We start from the raw sequence: 20,879 nt of genomic DNA on the forward strand, positions 1-20,879 counted from the left end.
TAAATATTACCCATTTTGTAAGTCACGCAATGTTGACTATGCCTAAAGCCATAGCAGCATTTTTATTTAACCATAGAATCCCTACAGCGCAAAAGGAGGCCAATTGGCTTATCGAGTCTGCACCGACTCTCTGACAGAGCATCTTACAAAGGCCTCACCCCCACCCACTCCCCGTCCTATCCCAGTACCTTGTGCATTTACCTTGGCTAATCCACCTAACCTACACATCTTGGAATACTAAGGGGCAATTTAGCATGGCCAATTCACCTAACCTGCATTTCTTTGGACTGCGGGAGGAAACCGGAGCACCCAGAGGAAACCCACGCAGACATGGGGAGAACATGCATAGTCCACACAGAGTCACCCAAGGTCGGAATTGAACCCGGGTACCTGGTGCTGTGAGGCAGCAGTGCTAACCACTGTGCCAACGTGATGTCCTCAAATGAGTGCCATGATATAATAAGAAGACTGTTGATCTTTGACAACGTTGAGAAGATGGGGTGCATCTCTGGTTTTGTCAATCTTGCTGAGGAGATCAGCCTGTAGGATTCTCCAATTGATTACTGCTGCACCAGGATTGATTCCAAAATGTTGTAAATTGTTCATCTCTGGCATTAAATTCTCACCCGTTGCAATGTTCCTTTGGACACCAGAAACCAGCTGGAAACAGCAGATGTGTATGGTTGTATTCTATCGTTCTTCAAGTCTTGCTCCAACATCCTTGCTCAGTGTAATAAACATTTAAAAATACACAGCAGATCAGGAAGCATCTGTGGAGAGAGAGTTTCAGGTCAATTACCTTCTCATCACAACTGAAGGAAGATAGAAATGGAGGGGTTTTTAAGCTAATGGGAGTGGATAGGAAGAACAAAAAGAAAGGGTTTGATAGTATGGAGGACAAGAGATTAACGAAAAAAAGACACCATGTTGGAGAAGTCAAAGAAAGTGGTCATGGGTATTGCAAAGAGGCAAAGGTTGCTCCCAGATGAGGTGCGAATGTGTTGCAGCCATCTGAATAAAATGTGAAATGATAAAGAAAGAAAAGGGCTGCACGGTGGCACAGTGGTTAGCACTGCTGCCTCACAGCACCAGAGACCCGGGTTCAATTCTGGTCTTGGGTGACTGTGCTGTGTGGGTTTCCTCCGGATGCTCCGGTTTCCTTCCACACTCCAAAGATGTGCACGTTGGGTAGATTGGTCATGCTAAATTGTCCCTTAGTGTCCAAAGATGTGCAGGTTAGGTGGACTGGCCATGCTAAATTGCCCCTTTGCGTCCAACGATGTGTAGGTTAGGTGGATTAGTCATGGTAATGACTAATCCACGTGCAGGTTTATGGGGGGTAGGGCGGGGCTAAGATGCTCTTTCGGAGTCAGCACCTGTGGCTAGTATCCTGAAGTCTTAGTGGATATCTTCTAGGATGCCAAAGCTGGAGATCAATCGGGGTGTCTCCTGCTATTGAGGTCAGTGAGGACTAATAGATTGGGAATGATGCTCAATTCACCCACACCATGAAGAGCTATGAATGATGGAGGAAGATGGTTCATGTCTCAATGGGTTGTACATCTGCCACTGATTGATTGCATTTGATTTTCCATTTTAGTATTAAAATTCCTGTCCCATTGGTTTAAGCAACTGTAACTGTCTCCATCTGAAACTAGGTTACCGCCATCTGGTGAAATTAGTGACGCACTTGTCTAGTTTCCCAAGCATAGATTTCTGTATTATCTGTCACATTTGTGAGAACTCTGTGAATCTTGTAGGAAATTTCAGTTATGGAACTCTTTTTTTTTTCAAATTGGATAAATGTGATTAATCAGTGTTAACTTCTTATTCTTATTTAGAACCGTTTTGACACTGGTTAAAATATCAATGCATGAAGTGCTTTCAAAGTAGGAAACGTTGTGTGGATAACTCCTGATCCAAGCTGAAACTCCAACTTTAAAACAGATTGTATTTTGACATTGTACATTTTCCCCTATCAGTTCATGATGCCCTTAAAGTAAAAAGTAGTGTGTCTTTTAACTTGCTCAAATCAGAATAGAAGTCGTATCCTGTTTTTCTTGTGGTATTCTCCTTGGCCACTTCCTCCCTTAGTTGCCATTTCCTCCTGTGTGTGCTTTTATTCCCTCGGCCCTACCATGCCTATCGAGCAGATTGTAAGGCTGAAACTTACCGGTACATCAGCTCTCAATGAAAGGCATTGATTGTCAGAATTGAATTGGCTTTTTCAAAGTCAGAAAGGCCAGTTTCATTAACTGTATATACACTTACCACTATACCGGCCTGAAGTCATTTCCTGAGCCTCTGTTGGTTCTATCAAGTTTCTTTTCTAACGGATCGCGTGTAAAAGCAAGAGGGGGATCTTCAACAATTTTATCACACCAGCAATATGATGTCTCCAGGTGAGGCATGGAGAAAAATAATTTGGCACCAAGTCAAAGAAGGAGATACCAAAGTCTTGGTCTTAAAGCAGGATGGAGGTGGTGAGGCAGATGGACTTAGGCTGATTATTTCAGAGCTTCAGCCCATGGCAACTGGTAGTATAGACTGCAATAGTAAAGTGGCTTGGGAATGTGCACAAAAAGGCCAGAGTCAGGGGAAGGATGTTTTTCTTTATTCATTTGTCGGACATGGGTGTCACTGGCATTTATTGTGTGGAATGCCGGCATTGGACTGGGGTAAGCACAGTAAGAAGTCTTACAATGCCAGGTTAAAGTCCAACAGGTTTATTTGGTAGCACAAGCCACAAGCTTTCAGAGCGCTGCTCCTTCATCAGGTGTGTGGGAGTTCTGTTCACAAACAGGGCATATAAAGACACAAACTCAATTTACAAAATAATGGTTGGAATGCGAGTCTTTACAGGTAGTCAAACTGTCCTGGCTGGAGACAATACACATCTCTTTAACCTGTGCTTAACCCTCTCTCCATTCACATTGTCTGTACCTTTAAGACTTGATTACCTGTAAAGACTTGCATTCCAACCATTATTTTGTAAATTTAATTTGTGTCTTTATGTGCCCTGTTTGTGAACAGAACTCCCACTCACCTGATGAAGGAGCAGCGCTCCGAAAGCTTGTGGCTTGTGCTACCAAATAAACCTGTTGGACTTTAACCTGGTATTGTAAGACTTCTTACTACAGCATTTATTGCCCATCCCTAGTTTCCCAAGGGAAGTTGAGAGTCAACCACATTGCTGTGGCTCTGGAGTCACAAGTAGGCCAGACCAGTAAGGGCGGCAGATTTTCTTCCCTAAAGGACATTAGTGAACCAGATTAGTTTGTCTGGCAATCGACAATGGTTTCGTGGTCATCAGTAGATTCTTAATTCCAGATATTTTTTATTGAATTCAAATTCTACCATCTGCTGTGGTGGAATTCAAACCCGGGTCCTCAGAACATTAGCTGAGTCTCTGGATTAAGAGTCTAGTGGTAATACCACTAAGCCATCGCCTTCCCTCGGAGGGGTTAGGTTTAGAGGTGGGGAGGAACAAAGCATGAAGAAACACTAAGGTTAGGAATTGAAACTGTGGGGCAGAGGTAGGTCAGTGAAGTTATCACTGAGTGGAATTTGATGCAGGATTGGATACAAAAGAATTTGGAGGAGTTGATGTTTACAGAGGTGGTCTGAAGAGCCGGTGCAGTTGTGTCGGGAGGTGAGTTTCAGTAGCGCATAGCACGAGGCTTTAAAGCAGGTGTGGGGGATGTGGTAATAGCTAAGGTGGTGATGGGAGAGGATCTGGGGTTGGAATCTCGGGGTTAAATGGAGTGCTGAAATGGCAAAGAATGTGGCTCAGCCTGAAGCAGTGGCTGGAGAGGGAGATGGAATCCAATAGCAAGGATATGGATTTCTGACCAGGAATGAAGCTGACTGCATCAGTCTTACCAGTGTTAAACTGGGTGAAATTGCATCTCTTCCAAAATTGGATGTGAGGCAGAAAACCTGACAACACTGACGCAGTGGACGAACGAGAGAGATATGGAGCAAGAGGTGGTTGTTAGCAGCATCTACGCATAAGATATATATATGGATAACATTGCCAAAGAAGGAATAGAAGGGAGCCAAGGATTCATCCATTTGGTATTTGAAAGATAATGGTGTTGGGGCACAAAGCAAAGACATTACTGGGTATGTCCTGTGTATGCCCAGAGAGGTGAGAGTGTGGGCAATCCCACTGAGCTGGAAAATAGAAGAGAGGTGCTAGAAAAGGATGAGAGAGCTTGAAGTACTAACACACAATAGTCCGTTACAGAGAATGCCACTTGGAACATTGATTCGGGCTGTCTTGCTGTAGCAACAGGAATGGAAACCTGTTTGGAGAAACTTAAACATGGTGTTATGGAAAGCAATGACATCTGCAAGGTCTTTGAAGGGGAAAGGGTTGCTGGGGATTGAGTAAGTTTGCAAGGGCCTTGCAGGTTTTCTGGGCTGGTGGTGGTGATGTCTGTGTTTTGAAAGAAAGGGGATGGTACCTGAGGGAGAGAACCATTTACAGTATCATTTAGCACAGGGAGTGGGTTGGGAAGCTCTGCAGCTTAATAGGATTGAATCAAGGGAACAGGAAATGGATTTGAGATTTAATGATGGGGTGAAGTTGGCTTGTAGAGAGTATGGAGACAGCTTATAACATCCACAAAATAGTGTCCAGATTGGGAGGTAAGTTGGGGAGAGGTGTTGAACCTAAAAATCTTTTGAGGGGCAGAATATCAGAGGACATAGAATCCCTACAGCGTAGAAGGAGGCCATTCAGCCCATCAAGTCAGCACCAACTCTCCAAAAGAGCATCTTACTCAGGCCCAACCATGCCCTGTCGCCATGGCCCCACGCATTTCCCATTGGCTAAACTTGCACATCTTTGGATGGAAACCGCAGTACAGAGGAAACCCACGCCATTGAACGTGCAAACTCCACATAGACAGTGACCCAAGCCGGGAATCGAACCCGGTTTCCTGGCGCTGTGAAGCAGCAGTGCTAACCACTGTGCTACTGTGCCGCCCTAAACTAATAAAGCTGTTCCAAGTTTTGAATTACCTTAATGTACTTCTGAGTGTGTTCTGAAGACAGAAAAAATGGTTTGACATTTTGTGAGACAGGATGTAAGAACATAAGAACTAGTTTGGGGATGGAGTAGGTAATTCAGCTCCTCGAGCCTCCTCCCCCATTCAATACGATCATGGCTGATCTTGCCTCAGCCTCAACTCCACTTTCTTGCCAATTCTCCATAAACCCATTACTAATTAAAAATCTGTCTTTCTCCTTCTTAAATTTACTCAATGTCCCGGCATCCACCGCACTCTGAGGTAGTGAATTCCATATGGATGTGCTATGCAGTTTTGATGACGACCACAATTTTCGATGCTTGTACCTGCACTGACCACCCGCTGAGAAGCTTCAGCAGAAATTGGAGTTGAGGTCATCCTGGGGTCATGCCCTTCCCATGTGAGCATCCCAGGAATTGGTGCAACTGGCAGGATAATATCCAGCGAAAATTCATCCATCCCCAAACTAGCCATACCTCCAATGATGGAAGCGCATGGTATGCCAGAATCGCTCCGAGCAGAAATTGGATCCACAAGTGTTTGAAATACCTATCACCAAATACGATGTTTGAATTTCTTAGTCTTGTGGCATCTTTGGTCAGCATAGCCCCCTCAGTGTTGCAGCAAGACCCTGTTCCAACATTCTGTCTTCACACTGAGGTAAGTGTCCAGTCGCACCAAAAATTGCAGGTGCCTCTGTCCGTTTGGAAATTTCCAACCTTGGAATTTGCGACTAAGAGTTACAGATGCCATGCCAGCTTGAATCCCTGCCACACTTCCTAGGACATAGTTGAGTGTGACAAATTTCGACCCTGTTGTTTCCAATAACTAATGAGATTGTTGATTCCAATTCTTGTGATGTGATCCAATTTTGGGTGTGCTTGACTCCTAATACCTCCTGCAGGGAGAAATGGATAAACCACATGGAAGTTTGGGTCATGTTGACCTTTGGGAGGGTTCAAATTGCAGATTAGAAAGACAAAGTTCTTGTTCCTTCCTCAGCGATCCCAGATTAGGTTAGAAGATCCTGACATGTTTGATGTTTAGTAAATTGATCTTTTTAAACAACACTTGAGTGAGTAATGGTGACCGTTATCCCTCTGTTCACACCCAGCTGATTCCTGCTACTTCAGGAGATTGTTCTGTTCATCAGATTTGGCATTACATGTCTCAAAGACTTTTAGACAGTAACCCAAATCTAAAAATAACTGCTCTTGGAAGAACTTAATTTCATGAATTTCCTTTTTCATTTGGAGATGAGTCTTTAAATATTGAACATATGAATGAGTCATACCAAAGTATATTCTGAATTTCGAAAAACAGCAGCAAAGGCAAAATATTAAGAAGTTCTTGCTAATTCTCTTTTCAAATATCACTAAAAGGAAGAGATTCTGGAAACATTTTTTTTCTTTGTTCTTTCATGGGATGTGGGCATCACTGACAAGGCCCATCCTTAGTTGTCCTTGAACGGAGGGCTTGCTAGGCCATTTCAGAGTCAACCATATTTTTGTGGCTCTGGAGTTGCACATAGGCCAGACCAGGTAAAGTTGACAGATTTCCTTCCCTGAAGGGACATTAGTGAACCAGATGGGTCTTTTTTCCCAATAATTGATGGTTCCACCAGCTGCCATGGTGGGATTTGAACCCGTGTCCTCAGAGCATTAGCCTGGGCCTCTGGATTACTAGTCCAGTGACATGACCATCATGCCAACATCTAATCTAACTCACCAGGCTGGAAGCTCAAGGGGCGGTTGGATGGAACATCAGTTTTACACCCTGCTGAATTCCACTCCATTGAAATTAACATGTGATATTGAGTGGGGTATAAAACCGTCATTCTGCCTGGTCTCAGGGGTTTCCGACCCATTGAGTTCAGTTAAAATGATCTCCTTTGAGTCAGAAAATATTTTATTGAAATATTTCGGGTTCCTCTCAGTAATGAACACAATTCATCCAAGGAATACCATTTTGGTTACCGTTGTGCAATGCTGCCAGTCTGACAGTAGTAACTGTGAAGTGGGAAGTTTAGTCTTTAAGGAGTAAGCCATAACGTGCAATCGATTTTCCAGGGAACACGCAAGTAGAGATTGGCTTCCCCAGTCAGTACTACTTTTTTCCTCCAGGTTAGGAGTGCAGCAACTTTTTCACCTAGGTCAGGATAAATGACACACAAACAGGCCACTCAGCCCAGCCAGTTCATAGAACATAGAACATAGAAAAGCTACAGCACAACAGACCCTTCGGCCCACAAGTTGCGCCGAACAGTTTCCTTACCTTCTAGGCTCATCTATAACCCTCCATCAATCTATCCAAAAGTCTCTTAAAAGACTCAATCGAATCCGCTTCAATCGACCACTACCGGCAGCCGATTCCACACACCCACCACCCTGAGTGAAAAACTTACCCCTAACATCTCCTCTATACCTACTCCCCAGCACCCTAAACCTGTGGCCCCTCATGCTGGTATTCATGCTGCACTCAAACCGCCTCCCATTTTTTCTCATCTAAATCTACTATGTGAGCTCCATTCCCCTCTCTCTTCACATAATGCTCATTCAACTTCTCCATTGCTTCAACCACTGGCTGTGGTAGCAAGTTCCATAGGGCAGCACAGTGGCTAGCACTACTGCCTGACAGCGGAAGGGACCCAGGTTCGATTCTGGCTTCGGGTCATTGTCTGTGTAGAGTTTGCATGTTCTTCCCACATCTGCATGGGTTTCCTCCCAAAGTTTCCTCCCAACTCCACGTTAGGTGGATTGGCCATGCTAAATTGCCCTCAATGTGTAGGTTAGGTGGATTAGCTATGATGGATCTGCTGGGTTGCGGGGACAGGGCAGGGGGGGATTCTCTTTGGAGGGTTGGTGCAGACTCGATGGGCTGAATGGCCTCCTTTTGCACTGTAGGGATTCTATGATTCTCACCACTCTTCGAGTGAAGAAGTTTCTTCTGAATCCCTTATCGAATTTCTTGGTGACTATCTTATAATGATGGCCTCTGGTTATGTTCTCACCCTCAAGAGGAAACACCCTGTCTGTATCTATTCTATCAAAATCTTTTACTTTAGGTTTTAAAGACCTCTATTAGATCATCCCTTAGCCGCCTTTATTTTTTCAAGAGAAAAGAGACCTAGGCTGTCAATCTTTTCCTGATTTACCTATTCACATCTCTGTAATCATCCTTGTAAATTGGTCTTCAGTATCGCCATATCCTTTTCATAATATGGAAACCTGAACCACGGTTCAATACAGGTTTAGCATCATTTCAAAGTTTGATTATAACCCACAGAAGTCAACGCTACCTGCCTGAAATGCTCTGGCGGATTAATTGACTATTTCTAAAACCCAGCTTCACTTCAGATTCCACAGGGTATCAATTAATCAAGGCTCTCGCATAATACTTTGTGTTTATATGTTGTTGAGTTGGCATGTGGCCTACACCTGGATTGGAGTATCGAAAACCCCACTGTATTGAAAAGAGGGGCAGTAGCACTGGCTGGGAAAGGGTCGCACACGCGCAGTTTAGATTTTTTTACATTGGTTGGGCCCATGTGCATGACCAACGGGACTTAGAGCTGAAGACAAAGGTCCCACACGCCTGCACAAAAAGCGAAAACTCAAAGGGAGCAAAAACCCAGGGAGAGGTTTAAAAAAAACAGATGAGACAGGGAGACGTTAAAAACCAAGTTTCCAGTAAGGGGAGAAGACATAGAAAATAGGATAACCAAAGAATCCTACAGTGCCGAAGGAGACCATTTTTGGCCCATCGAGTCTGCATTGACCACAATCCCACCCAGACCCTATCCCCACAACCCCATGTATTTAACCTAGCTAGTTCCCTGACACTAAGGGTCAATTTAGCATGGCCAATCAACCTAACTCACACATCTTTGGACTGTGGGATGAAACCGGAGCACCCGGAGGAAACCCACGCAGACACAGAGAGAACGTGCAAACTCCACACAGACAGTCACCCAAAGCCGGAATTGAACCCGGATCCCTGGTACTGTGAGGCAGCAGTGCTAACCACTGTGACACCATGCTGCCTCAAAGATTTTATTATAGTATAGAGACGTGCCATGACATATAAAAGGTTGGGAACCACTGCTCAGGGCATGAACTGGAGTGCTTACTAAGACAATGTAGACACTTCCTGATTTCAATGAGGTGTTTGATGTAAATATCCTCCAATTATGCTACTGTGACCAAGATGAGTCAGAGATGAGATCAGCATTCTTCCAGAATAATTTATTATTGGAACAATATATTGATTTTTATATGCTTTTTGTTGGGTTGCCTCCTCGAATTAAACTCAAAGAAACAAGGGTGTATTTACTTGTATAACCTCAAGAGAATGAGTCACATACTAAATGATTTCTTCCCCTGTAAGCATGAGCAGCGTTATGGTAATCGGTTTGTAGGACAGGCTATGAGTCTCTGTTTGTTAGTAATCTCAAGTTCACTCTTGTTTCAAATGCAAAAATATCTTTGTTTGGAGTGTGACGATGTTCTACCAGTTGTTGAATAAATTCCCATGTCCTTTGTTTCTAGTCTGCCTCTGAGTGACTGTATAGTGGGAAGAAGTAAGATAATTGAATGACCTGGACTGTTGCAGTAGTATTCTGATTACTCACAGTGACCAAGACTGGGAATGGCTCCATCGAACAATAGAACAGTTACGGCGCAGAAGGAGGCCATTTGACCCATCCTGTATATGCCAGTCCGAGGACACCCGGGTGCCCTTTCTAATCCCACCTTCCCACCTTGTTTGAATGGATCAGTTGGTTTCCAGAGCTTGTGGTCTGTCAACACAAGAAAGTGGGCCACTTTTGACAATGCGGGTATATCGTGTCAAATTCCTGATTATATTATCAGGAGAATTCGGTGGTTAATTTCCAGTGGAACCTGAAAGAGCTGAGAAGTGAAATATGGAAAAAGGCTACATGATCAATCTTTCACTGTACAGCGATGTAAAGACTTAGTTTGAGAGCCATTGTGCGCGTGTGAAAGGTGTAAATCTTGCAAAGAATATTTTCTGAAAAAGCCAAGCAACTCATATAAAAATAATTTTCAATGCCGTACAAAAGAAGCACTCCCCTAATCACCGCCATTCGTCAGTGCTCTTTCTATCAACTTAACAGAGATGACGATATCATTGGAAAGTAAGCATAGTATGTGCAGTATCAAATTGGCCCATGTTGCCATTAGAACAAGGCTTCCCAAACTGTGGACCATGACCGCCAGCGGGGTAACAGGATGAGATTTTGGGGTCACAAGCTCTGAAGCAAAAATGGCCACCATGGAGCTTGGACTGAGCGCTAACGGTTGCGAGGCCCCTTTGAATCCTTGGGCGCAATTTTACCACCCGTTCATGCCAAGCTCCCACAGCAGCAAAGTTGGAGAATTAGGCGGCAAGCCAAATCTCCATTCACTGCAGCGGGGTGGGAAAGTCCCGCTGGCGTGAGTGGTCGGAAAATTCCAACCCTTATGTTTTTTCCTATTTGTGGGTGTGGTTTAATGGACAGATTTTTGAGACCTAATTGCTGCTGCTGCTGCAGCAAACAAAGCATGCAAGTAGGTGGGCTTTTTTGTTTAACCCTAGAGTTCAAACAGTTCCCGCTGACCGGCTCCCAGCCCAGGAGCTAACCTCCCCCCCAACCAGGGGCTAAAGCTACCCCTTCATCCAGGGTCACTCAAAGCCATTAAAATAGGGTTAGACTGCAAAACAGTTTGGAAGCACTGCATTAGAAATTGATTTATCTAATGAATTCCTGCAGAAAATAGTGCAAATCTTTTCATCTGTAAATGTGTTAGCTGCAATTTAGCCGCTGCACTAGCTGCAGTGCAAATCTCATAATGGCGGCTAAATCTTGCACGAGGCCAAAAGTGGGATTTGCGCCAGTGAGGTTACTGACTGCGATCTTCCCAACCCCCCCTCCGATGTCACGATCAGGTTCATGCCCTGGAAGGGTGCGAGCCTGATTGATATATTTTATAGTAAGTTTGGATCTCATCATTGGGCTTTAGGGCAGCACGGTGGTTAGTACTGCTGCCTCACAGTGCCAGGGACCCGGGTACAATTCTGCTCTCGGGTGACTGTGTGGAGTTTGCACGTTCTCCCCGTGTCTGCGTGGGCTTCCTCCGGTTGCTCCAGTTTCCTCCCACAGTCCAAAGATGTACGGGTTAGGTTGATTTGGCTATGTTAAATTGACCCCACTGTCTGGGGTATTAACAGAGGTTATGTGGGGTTATGGGAATAAGGCTGGGTGGGATTGTGATCAGTGTAGACTTGATGGGCCGAATGGCCTACTTCTGCCCTGTAGGGATTCTATGATTAACACCACTACTTCCTTCAGTGTTTCGTCCCACCCACTTGGCGTGATACCACACCAGCGCAAATCACAACTTGTTTTCAAAAAACGAAAATCAGTCGTGGTGACCACATAGGTGGTGCTCAGGTAAGTATAGCCTCCCCCCCCCGCGGTGGTAGGGGCATGCCTGGGCTAGCATGGTGCCAAGGTGGCACTGCAGGGGTGGGCCATCTGGGGAGCCCCATTTGGGTGGGGGTGGTGGTCTCTATGTATGGTCGGGGTGGAATAGCTGGGAGTTGCCGTGATGCCTGTGAGGGGTGAGGGTCAATGCCTGGGGGGGGGGGGGGGGGGGGGGGGGAGGTACACCCAATGCTTGGGGTATCACCCTGATGCCTGGGGGGGTGGGGTGTCAATGTTTGGAGAGAGGGGCTGCCCCGATGCTTGTGTGTTTGAGGGGGGAGTTCCCGATGCTTGCGTGGTGCGGGGTCGACCTGAAGCATGTGGGGGCGTCCTCTGTGTTCGTGGGGTTGAGGGGGGAAATTTAATTCCAGCACAGATTAGGACACCCTTTAAAGATGGCGCCCTGTGGAGCGGGTCTTGCCAGATCTGTCAGGCCCCACCCTGCCCGAGAGGTGCCCCCAGATTCTCTGTGCACTGACTGCCAGAACATCTGGAGTGAAAACTCAGCAGTGCAGCTGGAGCGATACCCGCTGGTTTTCAGTCAGAATCTGACACTCTGCCAGATTTTGGGAAAATTCCGCCACTGGGTCTTATTATTTTGCTCAAGGTGCAGTCTCTAACCATAGAATTCTAATGATTTCAGCACCTCCTGCAATTCAAACTAAAAATCCAGATTCAGCAGAAAATAGATTTCATATTGCCAATTTTGACACATACCATCTTGCGTCCTTTCAATAAGATAACCACCCAAACGAAGTCTCCGAGAGCAAGTTGTGAATCACAAGTGCAGTTTTTCTGGATCATTAGACTCTTGATATTTGTATTTTAAAATATTGGACTAGATTTTTACGTTCATTGGCTGGGAGTGCGTTTGGCAGGGAGCACGTAAATAGATCGAATGCAACCCCATCACCTTCCCACTCACCCCATTATACATGGGCTAGGCAGGCACTGATATCATCAGCCCACCCGCCGTATTTAAATAACATGCTCAATTGATTCTGATAATATGTGCTGGCCACACCATGAGATGGTTGGCATGGGCAGTTAGGCATGAGTGGGCAGGCTGTCTTTTTTAAACTTCCTAAAAGATATGTGAGGAATATGGCTTTGAAGGTTGAGGGGTGCGCTTTGCACATTGGGGACAGCCCCTCGATGATAGTACCCCACCCCTTTCTCCCTAATGGTCTGCTCTATAAAACACACCATCCCTACCCCTTTCCCTGAACTACTCAAACACCCCCACCCACCCAAGACCCCAGACTTTCCTGGCTCCGGGATCCGCCCTTTTGGGCCTGCTTGCAGTCCTGGCTGCATCCACTAATGTGTCCTTGGTGCTGCTGGCAGCTTGTGAGGGTGCGATGGCCTCACCAGTGAGGGGCAGAAGTTCTACTGTCGGGCTATTCAGTCCACACGCAGCACGTTATGGTTGCCAGGTATACCACCCCCCCCACCCCCTATACAGCTATTTTTTTTGTTTATGCTAAAGGACTGATTCCAGGATCAAAAGAACTTGGACATCTTCAAACAGTGGAATTCTAACCAGAGTGTTTCAATTCCTGGACTGATGGTCACAACCTTCTCAACCCCTGATGCTGCCCCCTCATACAAACCTCTTCAGCTAAATGCCTCAGCACTATAATTCCCCAAATGTTCTTCCTCATTAGCAGGTGATTAGGTAGGCTTGCATGCTGCAAAACCTTCTACATGGTAGAGCAAACACAGTCTGACATTTGGATGTTCACACCCTGTCAGCCTCCTACATGTAGTCATTGACCTTGACAGACAATAGAGTCAAGGTTGAGTTGACCTAGCAAACTTTGGCTGAGAAATTGGTTCTGGCCTGTTTTCAGGTCCTGAGTGTGCCCCAACCAGGAGAACAAAGGCTAGCCCGAATTGAGTCACTGTTTCCTTTCAATAGATTGGTTCCACCTCCAAATGCAGCTCGCCTGTTTGAAGCAGAGGAATTCTGGTCCTCTTGCTTCACCTAAACCGTCCCTTGGGCAATTCCAAAGAGAGGGTGGTGACAATGGGCAGCTGATCTTGGATTGTTAGCTGTCCACATGGAGCCAGGAGGAGTATTCCTGAATCTCCCAGCTTCGTATCAACCTTTCAAAATAAATAGATAAACATGTTGCCACCTTTTCAGAGGTAGCTGCTAACTAGGCTGCACTCACTCCCAGAAAGCCCAAATAGAGCAGGCCTGATGCCTCCTCCCTCTTGTGCCACTTGTACCCCCTCTTGTCTTTTCAATATTAATTTGTTCTTCCTAAAAATTATTGAATTTCCAACATTATGAAAGAGGGCGATTGCTTGAATTTCACCTGGCCTAACTTAGTGACTTCATGAGAGGTAAATCTTCAACCTTTCAGACTATTGCTTATCAAACCTATTACACTGAAGCTTTACCATTATAAGTCCCTGTGCTGTTGGGGGAGGATGGGTAAGATGCTCTTTTGAAGAGTTGGTGCAGACTTGACGGGCCAAATAGCCTCCTTCTGCACTTTTTCAATGATTCTAATCTTTGTATTCTGCCAATATTTAAAAGGGTAGTGATAAACCCTCTGAAATGGTAGTCCTAATGATAAACAATTATTAGTAAAAATAATAATAAGATGGGTTTTGAAGATTTCAAATGATGGGGCTCTGATTCCTTTGGTCGCTTATTCCATTATGGGGTTGTCCTTGGGGGGGGGGGGGGGGGGAGAGATTGTTGATGCACTGTTACCTGCATTAGGCTCCCTTTAGTGCATATTTCACTCCATTCAAGAGGGCAGCCACCAACCTGCTCCTAAATTTTACACGCTGCTTTTTAACCACCTGTAAGGGGTTCACATCTCGTAAATGAATTCTATTGCTTTCAGTTTGTCTTCTCCCTTCATGAGAGGCATCAACTTTGGCTTTCTCAGAGAGCTCCAGGAACTGGTTAGGAGTCCCCAGTCTGTCACTGTTATATCAACTTGCTCTACTGTCTAACTCTAATATATATGTATATTGAATAAGCATCTAGTTTTATTTGCATGGTTTCTATTTATTTAATCATATCATAGAATCTCTACAGTGCCATACGGCCCATTGAGTCTGGAATGACTCTCTGACAGATTATCTCACCCAGGACACCCCCCCCCCCCCCCAAACCTCTCCCCGTAACCCTGCTAAATCCCCCCAACCCCCACATCTCGGGACACTAAGGGGCAATTTAGTATTGGCAAATCCATCTAACCTGCACATCGTTGGAAAAATGTTGAAACATCTTTTGCACATTTAAGAACAGTTAAACAAATTGTGTGCTGTCATGGTGGCTTTGTGTTAAAGCTTTTGCTGATTTTCATCTTTCTTGTTTCAGTACATGGGCTGTGTCGAAGTATTGCAGTCAATGCGGTCAGTTGATTTCAATACAAGAACCCAAGTCACAAGGTAAGCCAACAATGGAAAAGTGTAAAGTTTTAAAGTTTATTCATTAGTGTCAAAGTAGGCTTACATTAACACTGCAATGAAGTTTCTGTGAAAATCCCCGAGTCTCCACACTCCAGCACCTGTTCAGACTATGGGAGGAAACTGAGGGAGAATTTAGCATGGCCAGTGCATCTAACCAGCACATCTTTCGGACTATGGGAGGAAACCAGAGCACCTGGAGGAAACCCATGCAGACACGGGGAGAACGTGCAGATTCCGCACAGACAGTGACCCAAGCTGGGAATCCAACCCAGGTCCCTGGCACTGTGAGGCAGCGGTGCTAACCACCGTGCCGCCCCTAATGCCATAATGCTGGAGAAGAACAATCTGCATTGTTAAAATATATATACCACCACAATTTCTTTTGTTTAATGGTAATTACAAATCAGGAAATTTTTGAAAGCATTTGTTTCAAAAATGTTTTTGACATTTTCTTTAAGAAAACCTGAACCAGTTGGAATCGGTCTGTGAACGTATTTGTGGTTTTCTGCAGATTTGAGTGTTAGGTTGGGAAAACGAGACGGTCCAGCCTACAGATTTCTCAAGAACGCTGCCAGTTCTATTGGCAAACTAACATCATGCCAATTTGTCACACATTCACAAAATTGTTACAGTACAGAAGGAGGCTGTTGGGCCCATCACATCTGCACCGAGTCTCTGAATGAGGATTTTACTCAGTGTCACCCTCCTGCCTTCTCGCCATAACCCTGCACATTGTTTATTTTCAAATTTGAGTGCCTTGATTGAAGCTGCTCCCACCACACTCCCAGACATTCCAGACCCTAACCACTTACTGTATGAAAAAGTATTTTCTCATCTTGTTTTTGCTTCTTTTGCCAGTTACTTTAAATCTGTGCTCTCTGGTTCACCATCCCTTCGCAAGTGGCAACTGATTCCCCTGATCAACTCTTGACCAGGCCACACATGATTTTGAATAACTCTGTCAAATTTCTCGGCCTTCTCTTCTCTAAGGAAAAGGCGGCACGGTGGCACAGCTGCCTCACAGTGCCAGGGACCTGGGTTCAATTCTGGCCTCCGGTGACTATCTGTGTGGAGTTTGCATGTTCTCCCCGTGGACTGCTCCAGTTCCTCCCACAGTCCAAAGATGTGCGGGTAAGGTGGATTGGCCATAATAAATTGTTCCTTAGTGTCAGGGGATTATTAGGGTAAATACGGGGATAGGGCCTGGTTGAGATTGTTGTCGGTTCAGGTTTAATGGACTGAATTGCCTCCTTCTGCACTGTAGGGATTCTATGATTATCATAAATCTCTTCTGCACTCTCTCCAATTCCTTCACATTTTGTGCTCATTGTCCCTATTGATAAAGTCTAGGATACTGTATGCTTTATTAAATGCTCTCTCAACCTGTCCTGCCAGCTTTAATAACTTATGCACATCTACACCCAGGTGCACCCCATTTAAAGTGGTACCCCTTACTCTATACTGTCATTGCATGTTCTTCCTAACAAAATGTATCACCTCCCATATCTCCACATTGAACTTCTTGTCTACGGTGGGTATTGCAACTATCTGATCCACTGACCAGAATTTCTTTGAAATGCACAATTGTAAAATTTGGCAGCGAATTGTAGAGGAGTTATGGCACAGAAGGAGGCCATTTGGCCAGTCGTGTCTGTGGGTTCACTGCAAGAACAACTCCGCTGGTCCCACATCAAAGAAATCCAAGGAAAAAGTCAACAGCTGTATATGTGAAAACTTGAACCATTCCTTAAGGTTTCATCAGTATAATACAGTTGGCCAATGAGAAGTTTTATTTCACAGTTACCTAAAAGGTACTTTTCCAAACAAATGGGCTGGGTTTTATGACTGGTTTGAATGACACATAAAATCCAATGGGTAGTTTTCTCTCCACCTACCTGCCTGTGCCCAACATGCCTGAAATTGGACAGGGGATGGAGTGATGTCAGGCTGCTCCCCCACCTTTGGGACAATTAATGGCCACTTAAAGACTTTATCCGGCCAGCTCCAGTTTTCACCACAGTGTGGAGATGCCCACGCTCACTGGGAAGCCCGGCTTGTGTCGGGCAAATGAGAGGACCTCCTTTTGCAGGCCCACTGAGCCCAGTGGCGGCACTTCCTTCCCAAAGATCGTTCCTTCCTCTTCAAGACTACCAACAGCAGAGTTACCTGGGATCCTGTGTTTGGCAGGATTGCTCAAAGCCCCAGTTCTTGCCAGTGCTTCTGCTGGGAAGCTGTCTCGCTGCCAGCCAATCAGAATGGCCCGCACCTCTCATGGCAGGACTTCTTCCCAAGAAGAGGGCAGAAGTGTTACGGCAATTAACCCCATTCCTCGCATTAAATTGTTGTGGGGTAGCCTTCGGGCAGACTTCCCACCTTAACTTTAGCCAGGACAGCAGGAACCATAGCAACCCATAAAATTTAATCCAATGTTTCCATGGCAATCTAAATTTGTAGGCAAATTGTATGGGTGGCATGGTGGCACAGTGGTTAGTACGCCGCCTCACAGCGCCAGGGATCTGGCTTCAATGCCCGGCTTGGGTCACTGTCTGTGCAGAGTCTGCATGTTCCCCGTGTCTGTGTGGGTTTCCTCCGATTTCCTCCCACAGTCCGAAAGATGTGCTCCCACCATTCCACCCCCCCCCCCCCCCCCCAAACGGCTTTTCTTTCACTGGTTCTTTTAGCCCCTCTCCTCATTAGATTTTCCGTCTAGTTAAATATAAAATGGATAGCCCAGGCCAACGGAAATTCTGTGCCATGTCCAAACTTCCTTCCTGGTGCAAAATGAGCATAGATTTTATCAGCATGTGCACGATTTCTCCCCACCTCCACATAACCTAATGATGTGCTACTCAGGAAAGAGAGTAATTTAGTTTGTTTGAGGTGAAAAATCATGTTGCTGGGAGATGTAAAACAAATTAACTGGCTTCCTTAATGTGACAGTGGATCAAACACTGCTATGCAGTCACAGTAATTCACTGGAAATTGCATTTGGCCAATTTCCGGTTTAAAATTTCATACAGGTCTTGATACGACCTTAGTTACTCAGTTAATTTGTTTCCTAAGGAAGTTGGCAGTTATTGTTTCTGACTTTTTTTTGCATTATGTATATCATTTTTTTTTTCCCGAAGACAGTTCATGAAATCGCGGTTAATTTAAGTAATGTGGGAGCGGGTTAGCTCTGTTGGATAGAGGGTGATGCAGAATGACATCTACAGAGCAAGTTTAATCCCCATAGCAGCTGTGGTAGTTTATGGAAGCCTTACTTCACGCCTGGCCGCACACTTCTAGAGTTGGTGTCCTTCAAGTTATAGACAATCTATTAGCTCTCTCTAATGGGGAGTGAAGCTGATGATCCTTTTGTGAACTATGGCTAATTACCTATTATCTAATCTAAACATTTAATTTGCAATGAAGTAAACTGCCACTGTGCTCATGAGCACCAAAGTTGACAGCCGGTAAATTATTATTATGGTCAAAAAATTGATTCTAGTAGAAATATTTGTTGAAGAAAATAGTCAGTCAGAAATATAACTACAGAGTCTGGCACTGTGCTGATTCCAGCAAACGTCCATTTTCAGTATCAAACACATGCAGGTCAGAAGTACTTTGAATCAGCCCCACAATAAAACTCCCTGCTGTGTGCTCCTCCCTTGTGTCTTAATTACATCCTCAAAGGAGTTTACTTTTATTCATGGGATACGCGTGTGGCTTGCACGGCCACTATTTATTGCCCATCTCTAATTGTCCTTGAGAAGGTGGTGGAGAGCCACCTTCCTGAGTACAACTGAGTGACTTGCTAGGCCATTTTGGAGAGCACTTAGTAGTCAATCATATCTGTAATTACAAAGAGGCCAGACTGTAAGGATGTCAGATTGCCTTCCCGAAAGGACATTCATGAACTAAATGAGTATTTACAATAACCTATTAATTACATAGTCACCATTAATCATGCTAGTTGTGATGATACTGTCCCTTTAAGAAATGTTTTTTAGTCATGTTTCTTGTACAGGATCTGTTCTATGCACTCTGCACCATTTTGTCTGAATCCAGCAGCACTGTCTTGTTACTGCAGCAGCATAATTGATCTTAATTGCTACAATGTTTGTTCCGGTGTCACATAACCGGAAGAAATATATTCACTTTTTTATTCAGTCCACTGAGACAATGACAAATGGATCTGCTTTGCTGTTCGCTACAGAATGGCCTTTATGCTTGTGTGTCCCTACTTCAGAAAGTACATCTTAAGATCTGGCATCTGAATTCCTGATGGTTACGAGTATAGCTGAACCAAGTTACTAAATTTTCCCTTCCTTATTCAATCTTATTTCACTTTTTTCTATAGGCAGATTAAGGCTGTCGGTAAAAGATTACAATGTTAATTGCTTTCAGTATTGATTTAAACAAGTATTTTTAAAGACTGAAGCACTTACAAATGATTTGTAAAATGCAGCTACTAGAATTTTCTAAGAGTAGCAATGGAGCATAGTAGCATGAGAGGGTAAGACATTATAGACTGTTGATGGGAAATACGACTTCCTTCTAAAGTTTAAAGTTAAAGTTTATTTATTAGTTACAAATAAGGCTGACATTAATGCTGCAATGAAGTTACTGTGAAATTCCTCTAGTCGCCACACTCCAGCACCTGTTCAGGTCAATGCACCTAACCAGCATGTCTTTCAGACTATGGGAGGAAACCGGAGCACCCGGAGGAAACCCACGCAGACACAGGGAGAAAGTGCGAACTCCACACAGACAGTGACCCAAGCCGGGAATCAAGCCTGGGTCCCTGGCGCTTTGAGGCAGCAGTGCTAACTACTGTGCCACCCGTACGACCCAGTGTAGCAAAATTGCAAATGTATTTTGATCAATGATTTTTAAAATTTTATTACAGCTATTACACAGAGGATTTGGAAAGTCTCAGCAGGTCTGGTAACATCTGTGGAGAGAAAGAAACAGAGTTAACTGAGTTCCGAATAAGAATTGTATTGGATTTGAAATGTTTGTTTCTCTCTCCACAGATGCTGCCAGACCTGCTGGCTGGAATTATCCGATCTTGTATATGCGCTGCCAGCGAGAATGGAGAGTTTGGCGCTCAGCCAAATCTACGTTCACTGCAGCGGGACTGGAGAAGCCCAGCCACAGGCAAGATCAGAGAATTCCAGTTTTTCCAGCAGTTTCTGTTTAGATATTTAAGATCTCCAGCATCCGCAATATTTCACTTTTATTATAGAGAGGATCTTCCTCATTCCTTAAAAGTCTAAAATATTAATCTAAGTTTGAACTTGGATTTTTATACTGTGCATTGAAAAATAATATTTGCTTTGAAAATAATTTTGCGTTTATCTTTTGCTGAAGTGATTTTTTTTTGTTACTATTAAGTCAGTGACTCTTGAAGTGCAGAAGGATCCTTTTTAATTTTTTGAAGCTTAGTGTAAAGGATTGAAAGGATTAGTTTTCGAGCCCGTCATTTCAGGAATACAATCCAGCACTTCATTACTATACAATGATTTCATTGGATTAGACTTAAGGAAATTACTGGAAACCTTGTCTAAAAAAAAGCAAAATTGGCAAAGGGTTTGTTGTTGAGATATGATTTCAAAACAGCATTTAACTATCGTCTGTGTAGGCAAACAAAAGGGCGATTGTCTTATCTGATCCAGTGCTGGACAACGCTTAGCTTCAGTTTGAGATTCACATGGGTTCAGCCAGATGTGCTGTCCTACATGTACTGGCCAGGCCTGGTACATTTCTAGCTGTACATACGGATAGCCAACTGACTAAAGTACATTCCCAAAAATGAAGTTCTAGTCACAATAGGGTGCGTTATTCGTATTTGTTTCATGTCTAGCTCATTGAAGGAAGAGGACATTAGAAAATAATTATATAATATGATTGGAGGCTGATCAAACCTGCCATGC

At 44.4% G+C, this 20,879-nt stretch overlaps 1 protein-coding gene across 3 annotated transcripts in view; it reads left to right on the plus strand.

Moving 5' to 3' along the window:
• LOC144511260 (SHC-transforming protein 1-like) overlaps window positions 1-20,879 on the plus strand; it is a 110,523-nt gene that overhangs the window by 40,902 nt on the left and 48,742 nt on the right. For all 3 annotated transcript variants that reach the window (XM_078241402.1, XM_078241400.1, XM_078241401.1), the window contains one exon: window positions 14,870-14,940. In XM_078241402.1, the coding sequence (XP_078097528.1) occupies window positions 14,870-14,940 (71 nt within the window). The remainder of the gene's footprint in view (window positions 1-14,869; window positions 14,941-20,879) is intronic.

Source organism: Mustelus asterias, chromosome 24, assembly GCF_964213995.1.
Source record: "Mustelus asterias chromosome 24, sMusAst1.hap1.1, whole genome shotgun sequence".
In the NCBI taxonomy this organism is placed as follows: Eukaryota; Metazoa; Chordata; class Chondrichthyes; order Carcharhiniformes; family Triakidae; genus Mustelus; species Mustelus asterias.